The 21,102-nt window shown below is 58.9% G+C and overlaps 2 protein-coding genes across 2 annotated transcripts in view; one reads left to right on the top strand and one right to left on the bottom strand.

The window, feature by feature from the left end:
- Positions 1-226: 226 nt before the first annotated feature.
- On the top strand, positions 227-3,753 carry cpvl (carboxypeptidase vitellogenic like). Its single transcript, XM_086155063.1, has 13 exons — positions 227-604; positions 715-893; positions 1,438-1,559; positions 1,644-1,758; positions 1,829-1,887; positions 1,959-2,038; positions 2,119-2,185; positions 2,277-2,399; positions 2,473-2,604; positions 2,693-2,791; positions 2,862-3,035; positions 3,109-3,291; positions 3,365-3,753. Exons 1-13 carry the CDS (start codon positions 600-602, stop codon positions 3,461-3,463), a joined length of 1,437 nt encoding a protein of 478 aa, XP_086011189.1. The 5' UTR covers positions 227-599; the 3' UTR covers positions 3,464-3,753.
- Positions 3,754-6,752: 2,999 nt separating this feature from the next.
- LOC147229560 (cyclic AMP-responsive element-binding protein 5-like) overlaps positions 6,753-21,102 on the bottom strand; it is a 14,603-nt gene continuing 253 nt past the window's right edge. Inside the window, 8 exon segments of the mRNA XM_086155793.1 lie at positions 6,753-7,014; positions 7,809-7,917; positions 8,360-8,590; positions 9,640-9,963; positions 19,104-19,214; positions 20,361-20,396; positions 20,398-20,466; positions 20,468-20,490. Of these exon segments, the coding sequence (XP_086011919.1) occupies positions 6,860-7,014; positions 7,809-7,917; positions 8,360-8,590; positions 9,640-9,963; positions 19,104-19,214; positions 20,361-20,396; positions 20,398-20,466; positions 20,468-20,490 (1,058 nt within the window). The 3' untranslated portion in view covers positions 6,753-6,859.

The following is a 21,102-nucleotide window of genomic DNA, read 5'->3' as shown; positions in this document are numbered from 1 at the left end:
TTGCGTGGAACACGTACCTCTGATCCGAACTCTCCTGTGGGGAGTTAGCAGGTGAAACATCCATGCTAGCTAAGCTAGTATGGATGGATTATAGCGCTCTGCTGGGGCTCTCACACACACACACACACACACACACACACACACACACACACACACACACACACACACACACACACACACACACACACACACACACACACACACACACACACACTTCTCCGCCAAGGAGCCGAGCTCGGCTTCCCGCGGATCAGCGTTCAATCACGTGGCCCGGGCTGGTCACATGACCGCTCCCAGCCTCTTAATCAGCTCGCCGGAGCAGAACCCGGAAGTGGACGAAGAACGAGGTGGGAGCGCGGCAGATAACGGCTTCACGGGCACGGCGTCCACACACACACACACACACACACACACACACACACGCCGAGGAGCCGAGCTCGGCTTCCCGCGGATCAGCATTCAGGGAGAGGGGCAGCGCGAAGCCCCGGATGTAGGTCAGGTGACTTGCCAAACATGAATCACGTGGCCCTGGCTGGTCACATGACCGCTCCCAGCCTCTTAAGCAGCTTGCCGGAGCGGAACCCGGAAGTGGACGAATAATGAGGTGAGAGCGCGGCAGCTTCACGGGCACGGCGTTTACACACACACACACACACACACACACACACACTGATCGGAGGTCTGTAGTTTGACGCGGGTGTTTCCCGCCGCCAGGCTGCGCGGGGAGGCGGTGGGCTTCCTGCTGTTGGGGGTCCTGCTGAGCCCCGTCCGGCCCCGGAGCTGCTCCTCCTTCTTCTGCAGGAAATCTCACCGGGTCCGCGGCCCCGGCGGGGGGGACCCGGGCCTGCCCCTCTTCCTTACCCCCTACCTGGAGAGGGGCGACGTGGACGAAGGTACAAACACGCACACGCGAAAACTTCTGCGTCTATCTACAATCGTCACTTCCGGTCTCGGCGTCAACACCACATTGTGAGCGCGAGTGCAACGGAAGTGACCTTCTCTGTCCAAACGTGAAGGTTGCATGAAAGATTTACCTGCGCACACAGACGCGATGTCACCAGCCTGCGGATATTCAGCGACACACCTTCACTGTGTTCGCTTTTCACTGTTAAAATAGCCTCAGCCTGCTCCGACACCCGAGTGTCCGGTGCCCCCTGAACGCATCACGTGGTGCAGCAGGCGGACCAGGTCGAAGTCAGCTGTGTGTCAATACTGCAGCATGTTCACACACACACAGAACCACGGTGCTAAAGTAAAAAAAAAAAAAAAAAAGGCTAAATAATACCACAGACACAGCTAGTTATGACAGGGTAGCAGGGTTACTGCAAAGTCCACACAAAAGTTCAGTGTTTTTAAGTGACAGCAGTAAAAAAGTGTGTGTGTGTGTGTGTGTGTGTGTGTGTGTGTGTGTGTGTGTGTGTGTGTGTGTGTGTCCAGCCAGAAGACTGAGTCTGGTGGGGGACCTACCGGGGGACAATGTCAAGGGTTACTCTGGTTACTTGACAGTTAACAAGCAGTACAACAGCAACCTCTTCTTCTGGTTCTTCCCGGCACTGAAGGTGAGCTGGATCAATTATGGATTGCAACTTCTGACTGGTTGCAAGAATTATTAATTGTGTGTGTGTGTGCGTGTGTGCGCGCAGCCGGCCCAGGACCAGCCCCCGGTGCTGCTATGGCTGCAAGGCGGGCCCGGCGGCACCTCCATGTTCGGGCTCTTCGTGGAGCACGGGCCGTACGTGGTCTACAAGAACCTGACTGGTAAGAACGTGCCACATGTGTGCACCGAAAATCCACGCGTGACCTTAGCCGTTCCTCTTCACCTGCGCAGTGGGTCTGAGGGATCACGCCTGGACCTCCAGATACTCCGTGCTGTACATCGACAATCCGGTGGGTTCTACTTCCGTCTTATCTTTTCACAATAAAAGCCCGGTCGGCCTCTGACGGGGTTCTGCTTCCAGGTGGGAACCGGATTCAGCTTCACCGACGATGACAGAGGCTTCGCCCAGAACCAGGACGACGTGGGCCGAGACCTGTACAGGTAACACCCCCCCCAGAACCTACTGACTCTTTCAAAGCGGGTCGGTTGACGGTCCGATGGCTCTCCTGCCGCTTCTCCAGCGCTCTGACCCAGTTCTTCCAGATCTTCCCTGAATACCAGTCCAGTGAGTTCTACGCTACCGGAGAGGCGAGTTTTCCCCGATAAATCCCGAGCTGAAAGTTGTCCTGCGAGGTGTCCTCCCGTACCTGACGTCCCTGCCGCTTGCGTCTCCGTCCAGTCTTACGCAGGAAAGTACGTCCCGGCCGTTTCCTACTACATCCACAAAAACAACCCCGGCGCCAAGGTGAAGATCAACTTCAAGGGCATGGCCATCGGCGACGGGCTGTGTGACCCAGAGATGGTGCGTGTCCCTCCGCCGCCGTGGTGGTTCCATCTGACAGAAACGCAACCCTGCATCTCCTCCTCGCCGTCAGATGCTGGGCGGTTACGGAGAGTTCCTGTTCCAGACGGGTTTGATCGACGACGTGCAGAAGCGGTACGTGGTGGAGCAGACGGACCTCGGCGTCCAGCTCATCCGGCAGCAGAAGTGGGTGGAGGCTTTCCAGGTAACGACGCCCGGCTCGGGGTTCTGAGGAGCGTTTCAACCAGAGAAGAGAGCCAGAGAAGGACGACGTTCTTCTACGTCCGCTTCAGGTCTTCGACCGCCTGCTGAACGGGGACGTGGATCCGTATCCCTCCTTCTTCCAGAACGCCACGGGCTGCACCAACTACTTCAACTACATGTCCTGCCAGGTGCTTTGGAGCCGCCAGAAGATAATCGTCGATGATGAGTCAGTTATCGCAACGCATCTCTGCGCTTTAGGAGCCTGAGGACCAGGAATACTTCTCCCAGTTTGTGACCCTGGCAGCGGTGCGCCGGGCCGTCCACGTGGGCAACCTGACCTTCCACGACGGCTCGCAGGTGGAGAAGCACCTCATGCAGGACGTGATGAAGAGCATCAAGCCTTGGCTGGGCGAGCTGATGGACGCCTACAGGGTGACCGCCGCCGGATTTTCTCGTCCCGTCTGCCGCGGCGGGTCTCTGCAACCCTGCGCTCTGCTGCCTCCAGGTCCTGATCTACAGCGGCCAGCTGGACGTGATCGTGGCCGCCCCTTTGACCGAGAGGTTCCTGCCCACCGTCAACTGGACCGGCGCCGCCGACTTCGAGCGAGCCCCGCGCTTCCCCTGGAAGCTGCAGCCCAGCGACACGGAGGTGGCCGGCTACGTCAAGCAAGTGGGCGAGTTCTTCCAGGTGAGCGAGCCCGGCGGGGGGGGGTGTCTCTACGTTTGGACAGGATTCACGATAACTCCTCCTCCCCGTGCAGGTCGTCATCCGAGGAGGGGGGCACATCCTGCCCTACGACCAACCAGAGAGGTCCTTTGACATGATGGACAGGTTCCTCTCCACCCGCGGGTGGAAATGACCGAAAACCTGCTCCAGAGATGGAAAGGGTTTTTTTTTTGTTTTTTTTTTTTCCATTGACGCCTATGAGAGCCGTGGACGTCCTGGAGGAGGCCCCACCAGGAGGCCCAGGCCCCACCAGGAGGCCCAGGCCCCACCAGGAGGCCCAGGCCCCACCAGGAGGTCCAGACCCCCAGCCTGCTCCACCACCCTCCAGCTGCTGGTCGCTGAACTCCTGACAACGAGGGGTTAAAGATGAAACTTCAGGAAGATGCTATGAATAACATCAAATAAAACCCTTTTTTTGTAACGTCTGGCCCGTGAACCTCTTCTGTCTGTAGCTTCACGGGATCCACGATTACCTTCAAAACAATGCTCCTCACCTAGAAATGCCCCTAGTCTCCCAGGTCTCCAGCCTGCCTTAGTATTATGGGATGTTGAGCATTCAGTTTCCCACCTCCCCCAGTTTGATATAAAGCCTATTTTCTTGTGAGGAGACCGTGGGTTTCAAAGATCTAGGATGATCCTTCAGGCAGCCTCCCTGCCCGTGCAGGACAGCAGGATGTCCACTGGAGGGCGCTGTGCGCCCAAGAGCCATCAGCTCGGGAACAAGGACATCTGGTGAGAAGACCCATAAATCTCACCCAGAGTTCCAGATCAGGGTGTGAGTGTGTGTGTGTGTGAGAGTGTTCCATGGCCCCATGAAAGTGATCTAAAAGGTGTCTCCTTGTCATGGGACGAGTGTCCCTTAACCCTCCCTCGCTGGTACAGAGCTTCTGAAGGACCATCTCCTCAAAGCTCAAAGGTCTGCTGAAGCTCCAGGCCTTGTGGTTTCACTGACACATGAGTCCAGACGGGGCTGAGCCGTGCGTTACAGAACAAGTGCTTTATTTTCATACCGTAATGTAACTGCAGTGATAACTGGGACGTCTGTACAAATGCAGGGGCTCTGCGGGCGTCACATACAAACAATGGCTTTTAGCTGAAATGAGCCTCCACACAGAAGAACAGGCAACAAGTGCTGGATGCAGACCTATTTACAGGCAGGGGCCACCCCCCCCCCCCCCAGGACCCCCCAGGACCCCTGGGGTCCCCTTACTGAGGGCTGGCTGCATTCAATGGACACGGTTATAGAAATTAATGACAGTATGTACAATATTTATACTTTTCATTCTTTTTAAAATAGAATTATAACATCATTAATGCATGGGCACTTCAGTCCCGAGACGCACGCACGCACACACACACACACACACACACACACACACACACACACACACACACACACACACACACACACACACACACACACACTCGTCCTTTGCTTCGTCCGCCTTATGCAGCCACTCTTCTCCTCTGGATGAAATGATCCCAACATAGCGTGGCCGTGCACCCCCCCCCCCCCCCCCCCCCACACATGGTTCCAGTTCTGAGTATTTTGCGGTTATCATAGTTTCACATGCGGGGGGGGCGTGGGGGTGGGGGTGGGGGGGTCTCCATATCTAAAATGAAATAAGGCAAGTTTATGTCACAGGGAGGTTGGACAAAGCCCTTTGAGACATCTAGTTCTCCGATTGGTCAGCAAACACAGCATCGTGGGCACTCACTCACACACACACACACACACACACACACACACACACACACACACACACAGATGCAAAGGTCCAGACGTGGCAAACCGTCTTAAAGCCTCCGTGAAAGTTTTGTTTTAGCGAGCAGCGACCGAAGCGGCCGCCCCAAAGGGCGTCCGGCCTTCCTTCATCTTCCACCAGACTCACTTTGTTGCAGCTCCCGGTCGCGCTTCTTTCTTCTTCCGCCGGCAGCGGCTTGGCGACCAGACACGGTCCCTCCGGGCACACGGGAAACCGAGCACATTTGGGTTTGTCGCTGGTGTGTGAAAAGGGCGGGGGGGTCGCTGAGACATTAATATGGCTATGGGAGCCTCTGGGGGGGCAGAGGAGAAAGTGCATAGACAGCTCGGGGAACGGCTCCACCTGTCCGGGGAATGTACTTCCTCCACCCTCGCTGAGGACACAGTGCACGGCGGTACCGAGCCCGGGGGGCCCGGGGGCCCGGGGGCCCGCATCCCGGCTCCAAGGGCCGGACGATGGAGATGGGGGGGGCTCCATCAGACAATCTGAACTGCAGAGGCCTGGCTGAGGTCAGAGGTCAAACGGGGGAAAGGGGGCGTGACTCCCCCTCCTGGGTCAGCTGCCCGCCCGAGACGGAGCCGGGGGGTCGGGTCGGGGGGGGCCGGGCCACAGGGGGAGATGGGGGGTTTGGTTCTGTCGACCGCATCAAGCCAACAGAACCCCTAAGAAAACTTCAGGCACATCGTGACATTCTGAAAAGCAAAAACTGCCAGTTCTGACAGCTCCCTCAGAAACACCGGCAACTTCTCCGCTCTCTGGTCCTGTCCTGTCCTGTCCTCCTCCTCCTCCTCCTCCTCCTCCTCCTCCTCCTCTTCTTCCTCCTCTTCTTCCTCCTCCTCCTCCTCTTCTTCCTCCTCCTCCTCAGGTCCTCCTCACTCTGAGGCCGTGGGCGGAGGAGGCGGCGCCGCCCGGCACGACATCCGTATCAACGTCCTCTTTCATTTGGAATTTTGGATCCGTCAACAAACACGGCGGATCCAGACGCAAAGGCTCTGGGGTTTAAAGCTTCAGGTGGTCCTGGGGAGGGAGGGGGGCCGGACGGGGCCCGGACTCCTCAGCTGCCTCGCCGGGTATCACAGTGTTCAGTTCTGTAGCTCCGCCGGACCGGGCCTCGGCGCCACGCGGTCGATGATCAATACCGTTACGTATTGCTTTCCAATGATCACGCGCTCGCCGTCGTCACGTCACGCCGCCAAGACCGGCTTTCCCGGCGGTCATGGGGGTTCTGGGGCACGGGGAGGGGGGGGGGGGGGGGGGGGGGGTCGGGGGTCGTCGCGCTCGCTTGCATATTCCCGTCCCCGACGCGTAACGGCGACCTTGAAGGCGGCGGCAAGCTCACGTGTTGAGTTTGCCATGGCGAGCGCGGATGGAAAGGTGCGCTTCAAAGAAGGTCCGAGGTTTGCTTTCCCTTCTCTGAACGCCTCGCTCTTCTAGCTTTGTACCAACACACAATGAAAAGAAAGAGAACGAGCAAAACGCAGTGGGACGTTAGCTTCCGCCGCACGCAAAGAAAGACGGAAAAACCCAGAGTGAACAGAATTTGCCGGAGCCGCACGTCTGGAAAAATACATACTGCCGTAGAAAGAGCGGCCTCGGAGGCCTTTGAGGTTTTCCTTGAGGGGGGGGGGGGGGGGGGGGGGGGCAGCATGTGCGGCCGGGGGCTCTCAAAGAGCGGGAACTGGATGGCCGGAGGGGGTCGGGGGGTCGGGGGTCAGGGGTCGGGGGGGACCGGAGGCACGCCGGGGTTCCAGTCTCTCGTGTCCCTAGTGGATGGGGTTAATGTCTGTGCGGTGGTTGGCCTGTCCGTGCACGCCGCCGCCCCCGACAGTGGTGGTGGAGGTGGTGATGGTGTTGTGCTGAATGACCTGCTGCTGCGTGCACGCCGGCACCGGGCTGCCCGCCGGACTGCTCTCTGGACCTGGGGAGACAAGAGGCGGACGGCGTGACGTTGTGGAGGAGCGTCTTTGTTAGCGGAAGCGGGCGGGGCGGAAAAACCGAGGGCTCACCTGGGCAGCGGCGACAGAAATAGATAAGAACGCAAATAAAGAAGTGGAAAAGCGAGCGTGTAAACACGGCTGAGGAGGCGCCGCCGCATTGAAGGTGACATGTGGGCCGGCGGCGGCCCGTCTCTGGAGTCCGGCCCCGTCTGGGAGGCCCGGCCTCATAAAGGAGCCTTTCAGCCGCCGGCCGCTGAGACGGATTTTCCTGCGCCGCGGCCACGCAGGGAGGCGCCCGGTCCTAATTACATGGAAATGTCACTCGTATCCGTATCAACGGGCGGGGCCGTGATGTCATCGCGTGTCTGAGCGGCGGCCCGGCGGGATCCTGGGAATCCCGCGCCGGCTCGCTCGCCGGCCCGCGGCTCGTGACGCGTTTTCCCACGCAGGCTTCCCGGAAGCCTCCGGGGCGGGAGGGGCCGGCCGACGGAAAAGGGAGTCTCGCGTGGGACTCGGACCGCCGAGCGGCGGCGCGGGAGGAGGCTCGGCACGGAGCGTGGGAGCTGGAAACTCAGCCGGACCAGACCAGAGCCCTGGCAGGGAACGCCTCTCCGGCGGGCCGGGTTTATACCTCACCTCCGGCCAACATTTAGCAAGCGTTTCCACAGCGGTGCTATCTGCGCCGTGGGACCAACACACACGTGTGATGGGGCGGGCTGTGTGTGTGTGTGTGTGTGTGTGTGTGTGTGAGTGTGTTGATGTCAGAGCTACTCACTGAGGTAACCTTGAGACTCTTTCTGCATAGTCGTGATGGGGCAGTCCTTGTGAGTGAGGAGAAGCTGCTTGAGCTGGGTCACCTCGTTCTTCAGCATAGTCACTTCATTCTGAGACACACACACACACACACACACACACAATCACCTTGCATTAGCGTTAGAATTGAAAAGCAGGCTGATATGTGACTGGAATTGTTCCATAAATAAACGCGGCCATGTCGGACCGGCGGCCATGACAGGCTCCGCCTCCTGGTGCGGTCCGACAGCGCCAGCGCCCGCCAGCTCGCTGAGAAGCCCCTGAAGGCACGGGTATGGTGGTGGTTTCCACAGATGCCGAAACACACACTGGTGTTTGGTGGACCTGTGAAACGTTTGCCGCGTTTATTGGAGTAAAACTAGAAACGCAGTGGCTCGCCGGCGTCCCTGCGGCCCGATTGCAGGCCGGCGGACGGGACGCCGCTTCTACCTCCGACCGCATCAGACCTGCTGTGGTTTCTACTGGAAAGCAGAGCGCTCGGACCGCGTCGGTCGGGCCGCGGCCGGCTCGTACCTGCAGCTGCATGTTGGTCTGGGTGAGCTCCTCCGCTTTCTTCTCTAAGGACATCACCCACACTTTCCTCTTCTGCCTGCAGCGCGTCGCCGCCGCTCTGTTGCGCTCCAGGAATTTCCGCCGGCGCTCGTCCGGGTCTTCGTCCACCACCCGCCTGCGCCGGCCGCCCCCGCCGCTGGGCGGAGACTGCAGCGTCTGCGTGGGCTGCATCTGCTGCGTGGCGGGTGACATCTAAAACACAGGGGGAGGGAAAGGAGGGGGAGACGGCGTCGTCAATGCCGGGCTCTGGGGCCGGACGGACGCCGCCCGCCCGCCCGCCCGCCTCCGTCTGATTGGGCGCACCTGGAGAACATCCAGCCACCCGTCTGCGTCAGAACAAGCATCCATACATTACCTCCCGCGGCCGCCGCGCGTCTGGCATCTTCCCCAAACACCCCGCCCGCCCGCCCGCCGGCCCGCCCGGCGAGCCCCCGCCCGGCAGCCCACCGCTCACTGACTGGGCCGATTCACCGCCACGCCGCCTTATTAAAGAGGTGTCAGGCACTTTTCCGCCGCCCACTCCCGCTCAGACTAAGTCACACTCCAGACGGAGCGCCGCTCGCGCTCTGACAGGCCCCGACATATACTTGGCAAGGTCAAGTGTTCTCCGTCCTCAGATCATGAGCATTTTTAAGAGAACCACGGAAAGTACGAGCTCCGTTAATGGACGCTGAACATACGGCCGCTGTTGTTTCAATGCCTTAATGACGCGTCGGGAACATACGGCCACTTGTGCCCGTGCACGCCGCCTCGCCCGTAAAGTCTGCGGGCGCGAACGCCATCGGACAAAGCGAGAACGCGGCGTCTCGAAAACGCGTCCGCTCCGAAATACGCGTAAGTTCTGTGAAACGTGACCGAATATATGGAATGCGGCGAGGCGGCCTCAGGACCCGACGCTCCGCCGCCTGCGCATCTTGTGTCACGCTCACACGGGCCGCCCGACCTCCGACACCACCTGACGCTGACCCGAGCCGACCGGCCAATCGGAAAGCCAAAAACAAGGCGAATTTCCGAAGGGTGCCTGGAAACGTCGGCGCTGAGGGGAAAACGGTTTGGGCTGCACTTTTACATTAAACCACTAATAGCCGACTTCTAAAGCCTCGCTTTGTTTCAGCCGGGGAAGAAGGCCACGCCTCCCGGCGATACGAGAGCTTTTAATGCGCAGCAAAGTTAATGCGTTATTGAGCTTGCGGCGGCGGCGTCTAAAAGCTTGGGCTCCCGCGGGGCGCCGCATGTCTTACCTGCGAGGCGGAGTGCATGGCCGGGTGCGGCGAGGTCTGGTGCGGGTGGCCGGGGTGGAGGTGGGGGTTGTGGGAGTTGTGATGGGGGTTGTGTCCCTGCGGGTGGTGGTGGGCGCCCTGCCCGTGGCCCTGGGCGTGGTGGTGGTGGCCGTGGTGCTGATAGGCGTGGGGAGGGGCTTGCAGGTGCTGGTGCGGGTGCGAGTGCATGTGGTGATGGGCGCCCTGCTCGTGCCGCGACGTCATCATGTCCATCATGTGGCCCATGGAGTTCATGTTGCCGTTGGCGATGGTGCCCGGGTGGTGCGACAGCGCCGCCTTCAGCCTCTGAGGAGACAACGTCACGGAGCTTAGCGTCGTTCGGCCGCCGTTAGCTCGGCGGCAGCTACTTAGCAGCTACGGGCGCTAACTGGATGAGGTGATAAATGACTCCGTAAATCTGGCGTCCGGGGAGCAAATCAGAGCCACCGAGCCGTCCTCTGTCTCCCTTCATTCCTGTCCCTCCCCACGTCCCCGTCCTCGTCCTTGTCCCGCCCGGCGCTACATCTTCTCATATCGTCCCGCGTTGACCCGGCGGGGGCCGCGGGGCCTGTACGAGCCTGGACGGGGACCGGAGAGGAGCTCCATCCAGGTGCATCTGTGCTCCCCGAGTTTACCAGGATCCAGCGCTACTCCAGGGCCCGATATCACTGGGCCTCTCATACAAGACGACCAAAGAGAAAGAAAATAAAAAAACATAAACCAAACACCGGGGTGCCAAAACAGGCCTCCGGGCTTCATCTGCTGTCACACACACACACACACACAAACACAGACACACACAGACACACACACACACGTCTGCACCCTCGCATGAGTCCTTCACATGTTAACCGGCTTTTACAAGCTACAGACCCGGACAGGTTTGAACGTTTCGACACGAAACGTCTGGCGTGCGTCTGACGAGGAGACAAAGCTTCAAGAAACCCTGGAAGAACCTCTGCTTTCTCTGCTTTCTGCCCTTCGGTAAACAGTGAGAAAACAAAGCGGCTGAGCTTCAGGCTACTGTTGTGAATTCCACAAAGTTTTCGGCGGTCCGTCTCCCGGCTCTGCTTCCTCGCCGCCTCCCTTCCCCCTCCTCCCAGCTGCTGTCAGGGTCCACGCCGTGTCCGGGGCCCGTATCTTTTAACAGCCCTGGCATTCGGCGTCCCCGCTGGGACCGCCGTCCAGCTGGTCCGCATCACGGCGCTCGGACGCCACCGGAGCGCACCGCCGGCCTCCGCGGCCCAGCGGAACGGTTTTCCGCCGGAATGAAGAGGTTTTCAAAAAAACAACTAAATCTTGCCTCCGAATGCGCTGATTTTCAAGGCGCTCGCTTCTCGTGTCTCTGCCTTCCATATCCGGCGTCGCGTGAGGAACGACGTGAAATCCCGACCTCGCCGAACCTGTTTTGGTTTCTGCATGTCATCGGGACGGATGCCTGACATAGTCCCTCGGCCCCACGTGCCTTCCAAGACTTTTTTTATCTTGCGTTTTCCCCGTCTTCTCCTCACGCCGGCGTGAGCCAGGAAGCTCGGCCTCCGTGACCGCCGGGGTCGTCACATCGGGCCCGCGGCTGTCGGCGCCGTCGGAAACTCTGACCCCCCCCTTCTGTCGGCAGAAGTTACGGGTCATCTGGATGCCGCGTCGAAAATAGACGCGTCAGAAATAGAAACCCGCCCACGGACGAAGCGGAAACATCCATTTTAAACAAACTTACAGTTAAAAGTCACAGAACATCCTCTCACTTTCTACCTTCCCTTTACTTCGGCGGGTCAGTCGGCGCCGCCGGTCCCGCCCCTCTTGGAAAAACAGCAGACCGATCAGGATCGGACGGCGTGTCGTTCTCACCGCGGAGCCAACAAAAGCCAGGAGGACCTTTTTTATTTTTTTTCATTTTCTCCCCGTTTGCCAAAGATGCCGAACCGAGGCCGGCGAGCGGAAACCGGAGGAGCGGGGGGGCGGCGATGTTTGGGAGGACTTCTCTTCACGCAACGCCACGACAGCGAGGGCTCGTTTATCAGCGTCTGACAGCCATCCGGTCGGCGGCGCGGCGCTATCTGCTTATTAATGGAATTAGCATTCATCTGAGGAGCCCCGGAGAGGCCGAGGACGCCGGCGAGCCGCGGGGACGGTGCGGACGCCGCACAGCCAGAAGAAACAGATGCAGCTGAACAGCTTCGGGCATCGAGACGGTCGTCGAGAAGCGTTAACCTCACGTGGACGACATAATGTTCCATTTTAGCGAGGACTCGGTGGTAGAAGAAACCGGGGCGGCGCCGAGTTGGTTGGATTTAAAGAGATGTCTTACCGCGGCCCCGATCCGTGTCCGACAGCGCGGCGGCCGCTCCCTCCAGAGCCTGGACGCGGCGCGGCTTAAAACGCGGCGCAGCCCCAACTTAGGCGTTTGCGTCCGCGACCGCAGTGACGCGGCGGAAGGTCATTAGCGGGACACTGATGAGCGGGTCGTCCCTCCGCCACACCTTCGCCGTCGGGCTCCTCCGTGCCTCTTTAACACCTGGGCGTGTTTCTCGCAGACGCCGCTGAGCAGCGGGAATTAACCGCCGCGCGGCTCGGCCTAATAACACACCCGCGCCTATACGTTGCGGCCGCGGCGGAAAACAGTCATTAAGTCTGCTGCAGGTGTCAGCCTGCGGGCGTTCGCGCCGCTCGCCCGCTCGCTCGCTCGCACGTCCCGGCCTCCGGCGGCTGGAAAACAAGGCTCCCGCAGAGTGCTGATGATGTAGAGGCGGCGCCAGGCCGTCCCCGGGAACCATAAATGTGTGGCGGAGACTAATCGCCCGCATTTCAGACAGCATTTCATTCATCCTGACAGAGCTCTGAAAGCAGGAGGCGTATTGATTTTCCATTGTTAAAACGCCGTCCCTGATTCAGCCGTCTTGTGCCCAGAGGGGAGCTATCTCCTCGCAGACCTCTGATCCCTGCAGCCCCGCTCCTCTTTCTTCCTTCTCCAGACCTTTCTCGTTTATGTGGTTTCAGGGAGCCCAGGTGATCGCCCATTAATGATATTTATTAATAGCCACTTCCTCTGTGACACGGGGGTCTGAGTGATGTCCCTGTGAGTGCTCTGGCCACGTCCCCAGAACACACACCGGTTCCTCCTCGCCAGATGACTTCATATCTATTAACCCGGGCAGGAGGACGTAAGAGCGCGACGCAGGTACAAAGGGAGGAGGCCACGCCCGGCTCCGGACGCCTAAATCAAACCCTGCCAGGTCGGGGTGAGCACTTTTATTCCCCTTAAAAGTGGAGCGGCGGACCACCCAGGGACCCGTGGCCTCCTGGCGCCTCCGAGCAGGTCGGGGAGATTTAGCCGGTCTGAGGAGTCACACTTTAAGTGCCGGAGACGGGATTTCCGGCCGCACCTCGGACGCTCAGCGAAAAAGAAAAATATCCACCCTTCATTGGTCGGTGAGGAGCATCCGTCGCGGCGGTGACGTTCCCCTCGCTCGCGGCCGAAGCCAGGCTCTGGCCGCCAAGCGCCGGAAGGATCCGAACCCCCCCTTTTGTCCTCGGGCCGAGCCGAGCCGCACTTTGCCCCCGAAAACTCCACACCGCCATTAGCTCCATTTTATTAGATTTCCCTCTCGCCCAGAGAGGCAGTAAGACACACACACACACACACACACACACACACCCTATCTTACAGCCCCCCCCGGCTTGCCAAGAGCAGGGAGACTGTTAAACTGATTTCCTCGGGGAGCGGCGAGGCAGACAGTCTGATGGGAGCGTGGCGCTGCAACGTCACCCCCTCTCCTCTCGGGCTTCTACGCCGGGCCGAGCCGAGCCGAGCCGAGCCGAGCCGAGCCGAGCCGGGCCCGGCGCGGTCGCCTCCAGACGGAGACCGGCGGGGGCCGGCGTCAGCATCGTGCACGGCGAGACGCACGCCCGCCCGGGAACGCGCTCCAAAGCGTGCGCTCACGCTCTTGGCGGCTCCTGCACCCTGTCAAGCTAATGGATGGGCCTCCTACCACAGAGTGTGTGTCCCCTCTGCGTGGCAAAGGCGTGTGTGAGAAGACAAAGATGTGTTCTCATCACACACTCAAAACAACAGGCGGACGGCAGCGAGCGTCTCCTGCTGAGACCAGCCGGGTTCGTTCGGGGGAAACCAACGACCGCTTTGCTGTTTCACCCGGCAGAGTCGACCGCGGAGTCGAATCCCGGCTCGCTCCTCGACCTCCTCGACCTCCTCGACCTCCTCGACCGATCAAAGTCTGGCCACCTCACCGGTTTTTATCCCGGCGCCACCGTCACGTAGGAGACCCTCAGAGCCGGCGGTGCTTTTTAAATTCTCAGGTGGAACCTTGGAATTCTACCTTTCCCTGCACGGCAGGACGAACCCCAGGGACTTATTGATCACGCCGATCGGTCGTGTTTAGGAACACATGGACTCCCGCAGAGTCTCGCTAAGGTCTGGTTCTCCGCAGGGGTCGGCAGGCCGGCCCGGTCTGGCCAGCCGGTTTAAACGGACCCGGCTCCGCTGGATCCCAGGTCCATTCACGAGCCCTGAACCAGAATCAAGTGGCTTTCACATAAACCTCCCATCAGCACGGCTGGGACAACAGCGGGTCCAGAGGCAAACACACGCAACGCTGGGCACTGTCCTCACACACACACACACACACACACACACACACACGTGACCCTCAGAATCAGAATTGTATCATGGCCTCTTATGCCGTTCCTTGTTTCAAACAGCTTTTGCTAATGTCTCGGCCTCCTGGGTCCCGGCTGCAGCCGCAGACGGATCTGCAGGAATTCCCCGGGACTGACGGCTGTCGCCTCTGAGGAGGAGCCGCAGAGATCGCTGATCAATCAGAACCGCCGGAAAGCGCTGCGCTGAGAGCGGGCGGCCGCTGAGAGCAGGACGACCGACTGGTCTGGTCCTTCTCAAGAAAACTAAACATCAAGAGTGTGCGCTGGGGCCAGGACATGAATATTATCCATGAAATGACTTTGCCCTTGCAGATGTGGTCTTCTGCGGGACGCTGACGGGAAAATAAGGTATTCGACAGGTTTCCATGATGCATTTTCTCATTTTCCACCTGCTTTTCATGGCGGGGAGCCGGTCGGCTCTTCCAGGGTTTTTCGTTTTGTATTTCCCAGGACTTCCAGGACGTGGAGGAACCTGGACGCAGCTCCGGCTGCTTCGGAAACCTGTAGCGAGCAATCAGTTCGTCATTGGAGCGCTACGTTTTACGAGGGAGGGCGTCGGACGGAGCGAGACGGACGCTGCATCATCTGTGAGCCGGCACATCTAATTATCTCCGGCGAGCACGTCGGGCGGGTTTGTCTGCGCTTCGGACAAATCGAACATTTTGGCAAAGGCATCTCAGCCGGAGGGGGTTGAACTCGCCGGTCCCGCTCCGGCGCCGTTGAACCCGCCGACACATCGATCCCGCGGGACTCAAAGCTGAACCCGCCCATTTCCGCGGCCACACACACGTGTGTGAGTTTGTCATTTGAAAACACAAACTTCCCCGCGTCCGTCGGAGTGACTTTTGGCTCTGCGGTCGAGTGAAACCTGTATCTGTCAGCGAGGACGTGTGTCTTCTATCAAGCGTTCGACTGTGTTTTATCACACATCCGATTGTTTACTTTACTAGCCGGCCACACATTTACACAACAGATCTTTATCCAAACTTTAACTCTGCGGTTTGCCGGGGCCCGGTAATCCACAGGTGTGTTTTGACTCGCGGGGCGTCGGGGGTGCCGGTGCCATGAAAATGAGACGTCCGCGCACACAACCATGAGCGCGCACACACACACACACGGACCGGCACGCACGCGGCACACGGAGCTTTTCCAAGGCTGAGCGCGGCAGCCTGCAGACTCAGCTGTGCTCTGAGCTCACCGTCCTGTGACGTCACAGGACGACAATGGCGCCATTCATGCAGATGTTGCGTAGAAGCCTGCTACTGCTAGCCTGCCGCTAGCCTGCCGCTAGCCTGCCGCTAGCCTGCCGCTAGCCTGCCGTCAGGCTCCAGGTGCTCGCCGGCTTATCGAGGTTGAAAATGAAAACCTCACCCCGGGCTGAACGCTCAAAGGCGACGCGCCTCTCCAGATCCCCAGAAAAGAGCAAATATTTAACATTCTGGCTCACGAGCGATCGATCCCTCGCTCGCTCGCTCGCTCGGCCGCGGCTCCCGAACCGCCCCGACTTGTTGTGCGCCGCGGGCCGTGCGAAGGGGAGCTAACGCTGCGCGGGTGCAGCCTCCGTCGCTGGTCCTCCCGCGCGCCGTGAAATGTTTCTTTAAGAGCGGCGCTGTTTTCTTTTTTTCCCCCCTTCAAGTAAAAAGGAGCACATTTAGAACATGCCAGGAATTATGTCATCCGCCCATGCGGTGCCAGCTCCGCGGCCAAGGGAGCTGCAGCCGAGGAACATATAGTATTGTTTACCTCATAAAAAACTCAGCACCTAGCCACATGCTTAGTGACAAATTTATTGTCCTTAGTAACAATGTAAACAATAGATAATTGGGAGATAATAAATAGCACATTTTCATGCGCCGACACAAAGGCTTACGGGACGGCGCCGCCTGGAAGGAGCGGGCCGGCTCGCCGCCGAAAGCTTCGGAGACCGTTTGAAAGAGACGAGCGAGGAAAAAAAAGCAAGGATCCCGCAGTCCGGTGGCACGGGCTGAGTCATGTTCCATACTTGGCGCCCGCTCATGTTATTTCGAGCCGGCACGATAAGGGCTTGTTTTGGCTTGCTGAGCCAGAGGGGCCATAGTGACTATCTCTCGTGCGGAGCGCCGGGAGCGCGTGCACGCCGGAGTAGGTTCGGGAACCCGGCGGAGTGTGCAAACGTGCACATCCTCGCCGGATGACTCACATTTGTCACTTCTTTAACCGGATCGGACCCTGCGCGGGTACGTACGTCTGCGGTTTCCACGCCGTGAGGGGATGAGCTGGACAGAGCTGGAGCAGACGGTGCATGCGTGGATGTGTGTGTGCGTGTGTGTGTGTGTGTGTGTGTGTGACTGTTCGCAAGGCCCTGTGGAGAACTGGCTCTGAGCGCTGATGTAATGCATTGGCCGGCGCGCTGTGGAACTTGGCCTCCTCTCTGCAGCGTTTCCTTCACACTCTGAGGGTCAACTATCCCACAACACACTCCATTCTGTTCCCCCGACCACAACAGCACAGAACACAACCACACCCGGCACCGCCAGCGCCCGCCGCTTCGCCGTAGAGAGGGCTGAGAAAACAAACGGCCCAAACAAACGGAGAAAACACTCGGACCTCGGCGACGCTTCCGGACGGCCGCAGTAAAAAGCGGCGAGGGAGAGCACGTCGGCTTCGCCGCTCGGACCACGGTACTTCAGGAGAAAATAGAGGACGGCACAAAGACGGACGCCGATGTAGCGATGACGGCGAGCAGAGAGCTCAGAGCGAGACGGGCGTCCCAGAGGGGCCGCGGCAGTCCTTCGGCTCATTAACTATTTACACCAGAGACGGGCCTCCCTGCCGCTCGGGCCCACCGCAAAATCAATTAGCCTTCATTAGCCCGGAGTCTGGGCGCTTCTCCGGCTGGGGCGGGCTAGTCCCGCCTCCGCGCCCTCCGCTTTCCACGCAACGTCGAGCCGCCGCCCAAACGGGCCGAGCCCGAGCCCTTCGGAGCCCGAGCCCTTCGGAGCCCGAGTCCTTCGGAGCGCTTCTCCGGCATCCCGTCCGTTTTGCGGCGCCGTCGATGGCCACGTCTCTGGCTTTTCCACCCCCCTGTCTATCTGTTTCCGCCACGTCTATGGGAGTCCCGCTCGATCCCCCTTCTCCACTCCACTAATGTAAACTTTGGCGAGCGAGAGTGCATCCAGGTCCGGGCCTCCGGGGTGTGAGGTTACAGTCGGGAGATTTCCCATTGGCGGAAAGTCAACATGGCCGGGGTAATGCGATTAGAGCCGGATTGAGAACGTCGCAGGGGACACATGGGCCTGATCACGGCCCGGTTATCCGATAGCGAGGCCGTATTTATCGACCCGGCCCGGGCGAGGATATTACAGACATTAGAGACTCCTTCTATGCTTATGAAAGCCACACTGGAGATCACGCCCCGATAACGCAATTACTCTCTCGCTCTCGGCCGACAATCGCCGAATTCCATCAGTCGTGTTCAGACGTCGGGGATCTGAACCCGGACGGACCCGCGGTCGCCGTCGCGCCCGGCGTTCCGACCCGTCCGCGGCGCGGCCACGCCGTGACCGCATATGTTTACCGGAGGCCGAGCGCGGCGTTTACAATTCAATTACACAGATAGGAGGAGTAAAAGAAAAAAAAAAAGGAAGAGTAAGATGTGCCTGGATGATGGCCAGGGGAGAGATAAGGCTAATACACTGATATTGTGTGTTACCCCGGCTTGTTACCATAGGAACAGTTGAAGGGATTCAAGAGACTACAAAGACGATCAATCTTGAGAGAGCAGGAGGGAGAGGGAGAATTAAATGCCCTGGGAATGCTCCCGCGCTCCTCTATCACGGCAATAACTCTTCTAATGACCTCTACTACCTCTCTCTCTCTCTCTCTCTTTTCCCTCTCTCTCTCTCTCTCTCTCTCTCTCTTTCTCTCCCCCCCCCCTTCCTCTCTTTCTCTCTCTCTCCACGAGATGTGTTTCTCTCCGGCAAACCCGGCTATCGCTGAACATTTCCAAACACCGAGCGCGACGAATGCTTTTCATTATGCTTTGCACTTTTTTTTTTTTTTTTTTTTTTTTTCTCTCCTTTCTTTCAATAACCAAGTCGTGACATTTGCTCCCATTTCTATGGAGATCCGTCCGTGTTGAGAGTTGTTTATTTTCAACGCGGGGTTGAGCGCTGGTCATGTTGCTGCAGAATTAATGAAGTCATTTCGCATCGCGTTTAGCCGTTAATTGATTTGACATTAATCACAGGTAAGCTACGGGTCGTTCGTATTTGGGACCCGGTCCGAGGCCTTTCGCCGGAGCTTCCTCCCCCCTTCCTGTCCTCCCTCCTGCTCTTTAGAACCGGTTGCATCTCCTCGGCGTCCCGCCGCACTTGGGGGGCTCGGGCCTGATCCCCGCCGCTCTAACTGCTGGCTTTGTGAGGGATGAGGTCATTTGATTTTTTTCCCCGCCGTGTTAAACCGGCGCTAACAAGCTGCAGGACCTACAGAACATGTTCTGTACATTAAGATATACATCGGGCGGTCGGTGGGCAGCCGAGGCCCGACCACATAAAGGGCCCTTTATTTCCAGCCTGGGTCTCCGGCGCTGCACTGGCAGGTTCAGACGCAGCTTTGATTACACACCAAATGATGAAATCCACACAGAGCTGGGAGCAGAGCTGGGCTGGCACGGCCCAGTGGAAAAGAGAGTTGCAACACTTTCAGCGCGCATGTGTGTGTGTGTGTGTGTGTGTGTGTGCGCGCATATCATAAATGCATGCGTATCACTGGGAATACATGCATACACTCACCAGCTTGGCCTCAGAATGCATGGAGGGAATGTGAGCGGAGGAACAGGGGCTGCTGTGGGCGGGAGCCTGCATACCCATCATGCTGGAGCCCATCGCCATCGGCCTCTCCATCTGAGGATCGCAGCACAACGGACCGGTTTCATCGACCGCGGAAGAGCCGTCGAACGTTTCGACGGGCGCCCCGATCGGAGGGCATGGATGCTGTCATGAAAACAGGAACGGCGGTGCGGGGTGGGGGGGGGGGGGGGGGGGGGGGGCCATGAGAGAGCAGCAGAGACTGATCTCACATGACAGGCCGCCCTCTGCTCGCTCTGTGTGATGATAACAGGTAGCTGACCCAAAACAGGAAGCCAGAATGGAGGGACTTAACACAGGAAGCCGGTGAAACCGTGTGTGTGTGTGTGTGTGTGTGTGTGTGTGTGTGTGAGCGCCGGGCAGACCTCACACATCAACAAAACAGCCCCGGCTGAATGCAGGGCTGCGATATGAGATTTTATTTGGTCATACAAATTAGGGGTTAAAGCGGGGTCTGCGGGACGCCGCTTTCCCTGCACCACCATCTGCCGCGGCCCGGGACCCGCCAGGGATCAGCTGAGCGAGGGGTCGGGGGTCGTCGGAGCGGCGGAGAACCCGTCTTCCGCACATGCGTGTGTGTGTGTGTGTGTGTGTGTGCGCGTGAGATGTTTTGGCCTCCCGGCTGCTAAAGTGTGGGTGGTGTGTCGGTCTCTGTGGAGCGAGGCCTCCATTTCCAGCGGCCCCCGCCTGACCCCCCACCCTCCGCCCCGCACCCACCCTCCTCCGCAGGGACCCGGGCCTGGAACCTGCCGCCTTAATTGCACTAAGTGTGTTTTGTGTAAAAATATCACCCTAACCTGCACCCCTTTCCTGAACCGTCAATCTTCCCGCTGAAAATCGCTTAGCTCTTAATTTAATAAACATGGGAGTTTTTTTTCCCGGTCCCGTCAACACGGGCCGTCTTGTGTTACAATGAGAACACGTGTCGTGTCATTAGAATCCTGATACCGGGAGCTTTTCCTCCCTTGTTATCGTCCCGGCTCTCCCCCTTGTTATCGTCCCGGCTCTCCCGTTGCCGTTCCACTAAATCTTCCCGGCTTAACGACAACGCGGGGCCCGTGTTCGGGACCCGCGGCCCGGTTCCCTCGTGCCGCGGGAGACGGCGTCCCCGATAAGCTCCGGGAGGCCCTTCGTCCACGTCTGTGTGCACGTGTCCCTCTGTGGGCCATTGTGTGTACTCACGGGCATCAGCACGGCCGAGGAGCCGGGCATGGTGGGGGTCTGGAAGGGTTCCAGGCATGGAGGCTGGCAGAGGCTGTCTCTGTCTGTTTCGTAGGTGCAGCAGCGAAGGACAGGGAGCCGGGGACGGGCCCTGGGAGGACACACACACACACACCACACACACACACCACACACACACACACACACACACACACACACACACACACACACACACACAGACGTTCAGGATTTGGTCCTGGATAATCTGAGATTGTTTGGCTTCGCGTTGTCATCTGACAGCCGCTGTGACCGAGCTGCGGTCCTGAAAGATCTGCGCTTGTATTTGGTCTCCAAGTCCTCCAAGGTGTGTGTTTCTGAGGCGTCCGGCGCCGCTCCATGGAAGGAAAGTCGGCGGCGGCCACGTTTTCATTTGTTTATAAATTGAGCTCTGAATTCAGGGGAGGTTCATCAAAAGCAATAAATGTCAAAGCCAAAGTCTGATTTCTGCAGTTTTCAGCACTAATCACGGCTGCTTTGCTCCGTTGTCACGGCGAGACTGTAAATAAACGAATATAAGTGGGCACATTTTTTTCCCCTTCATGGGCCACTAAAATACCAAAATTTTCGTCTGAGGCTTTTTGAGAGGCGTGTTCGCCGTATCGCTGGTCCCGGCTCCGTCCCGCCGCCTCGGCCCGCGGCTGCGACGTCCAGCCGTGATCCCCCGCCGCTGTGAGCTGGAGATGTCAAACAGGCGTGCGGCGTC

The sequence above is a fragment of the Fistularia commersonii genome, chromosome 11 (genome assembly GCF_037954325.1).
Source record: "Fistularia commersonii isolate RoL2024-O1a breed Wild chromosome 11, RoL_Fcom_v1.0, whole genome shotgun sequence".
NCBI classification, from domain to species: Eukaryota; Metazoa; Chordata; class Actinopteri; order Syngnathiformes; family Fistulariidae; genus Fistularia; species Fistularia commersonii.
The sequence above is the reverse complement of the archived record's forward strand: the minus strand, read 5'-3'. Positions and strand labels throughout refer to the sequence as shown.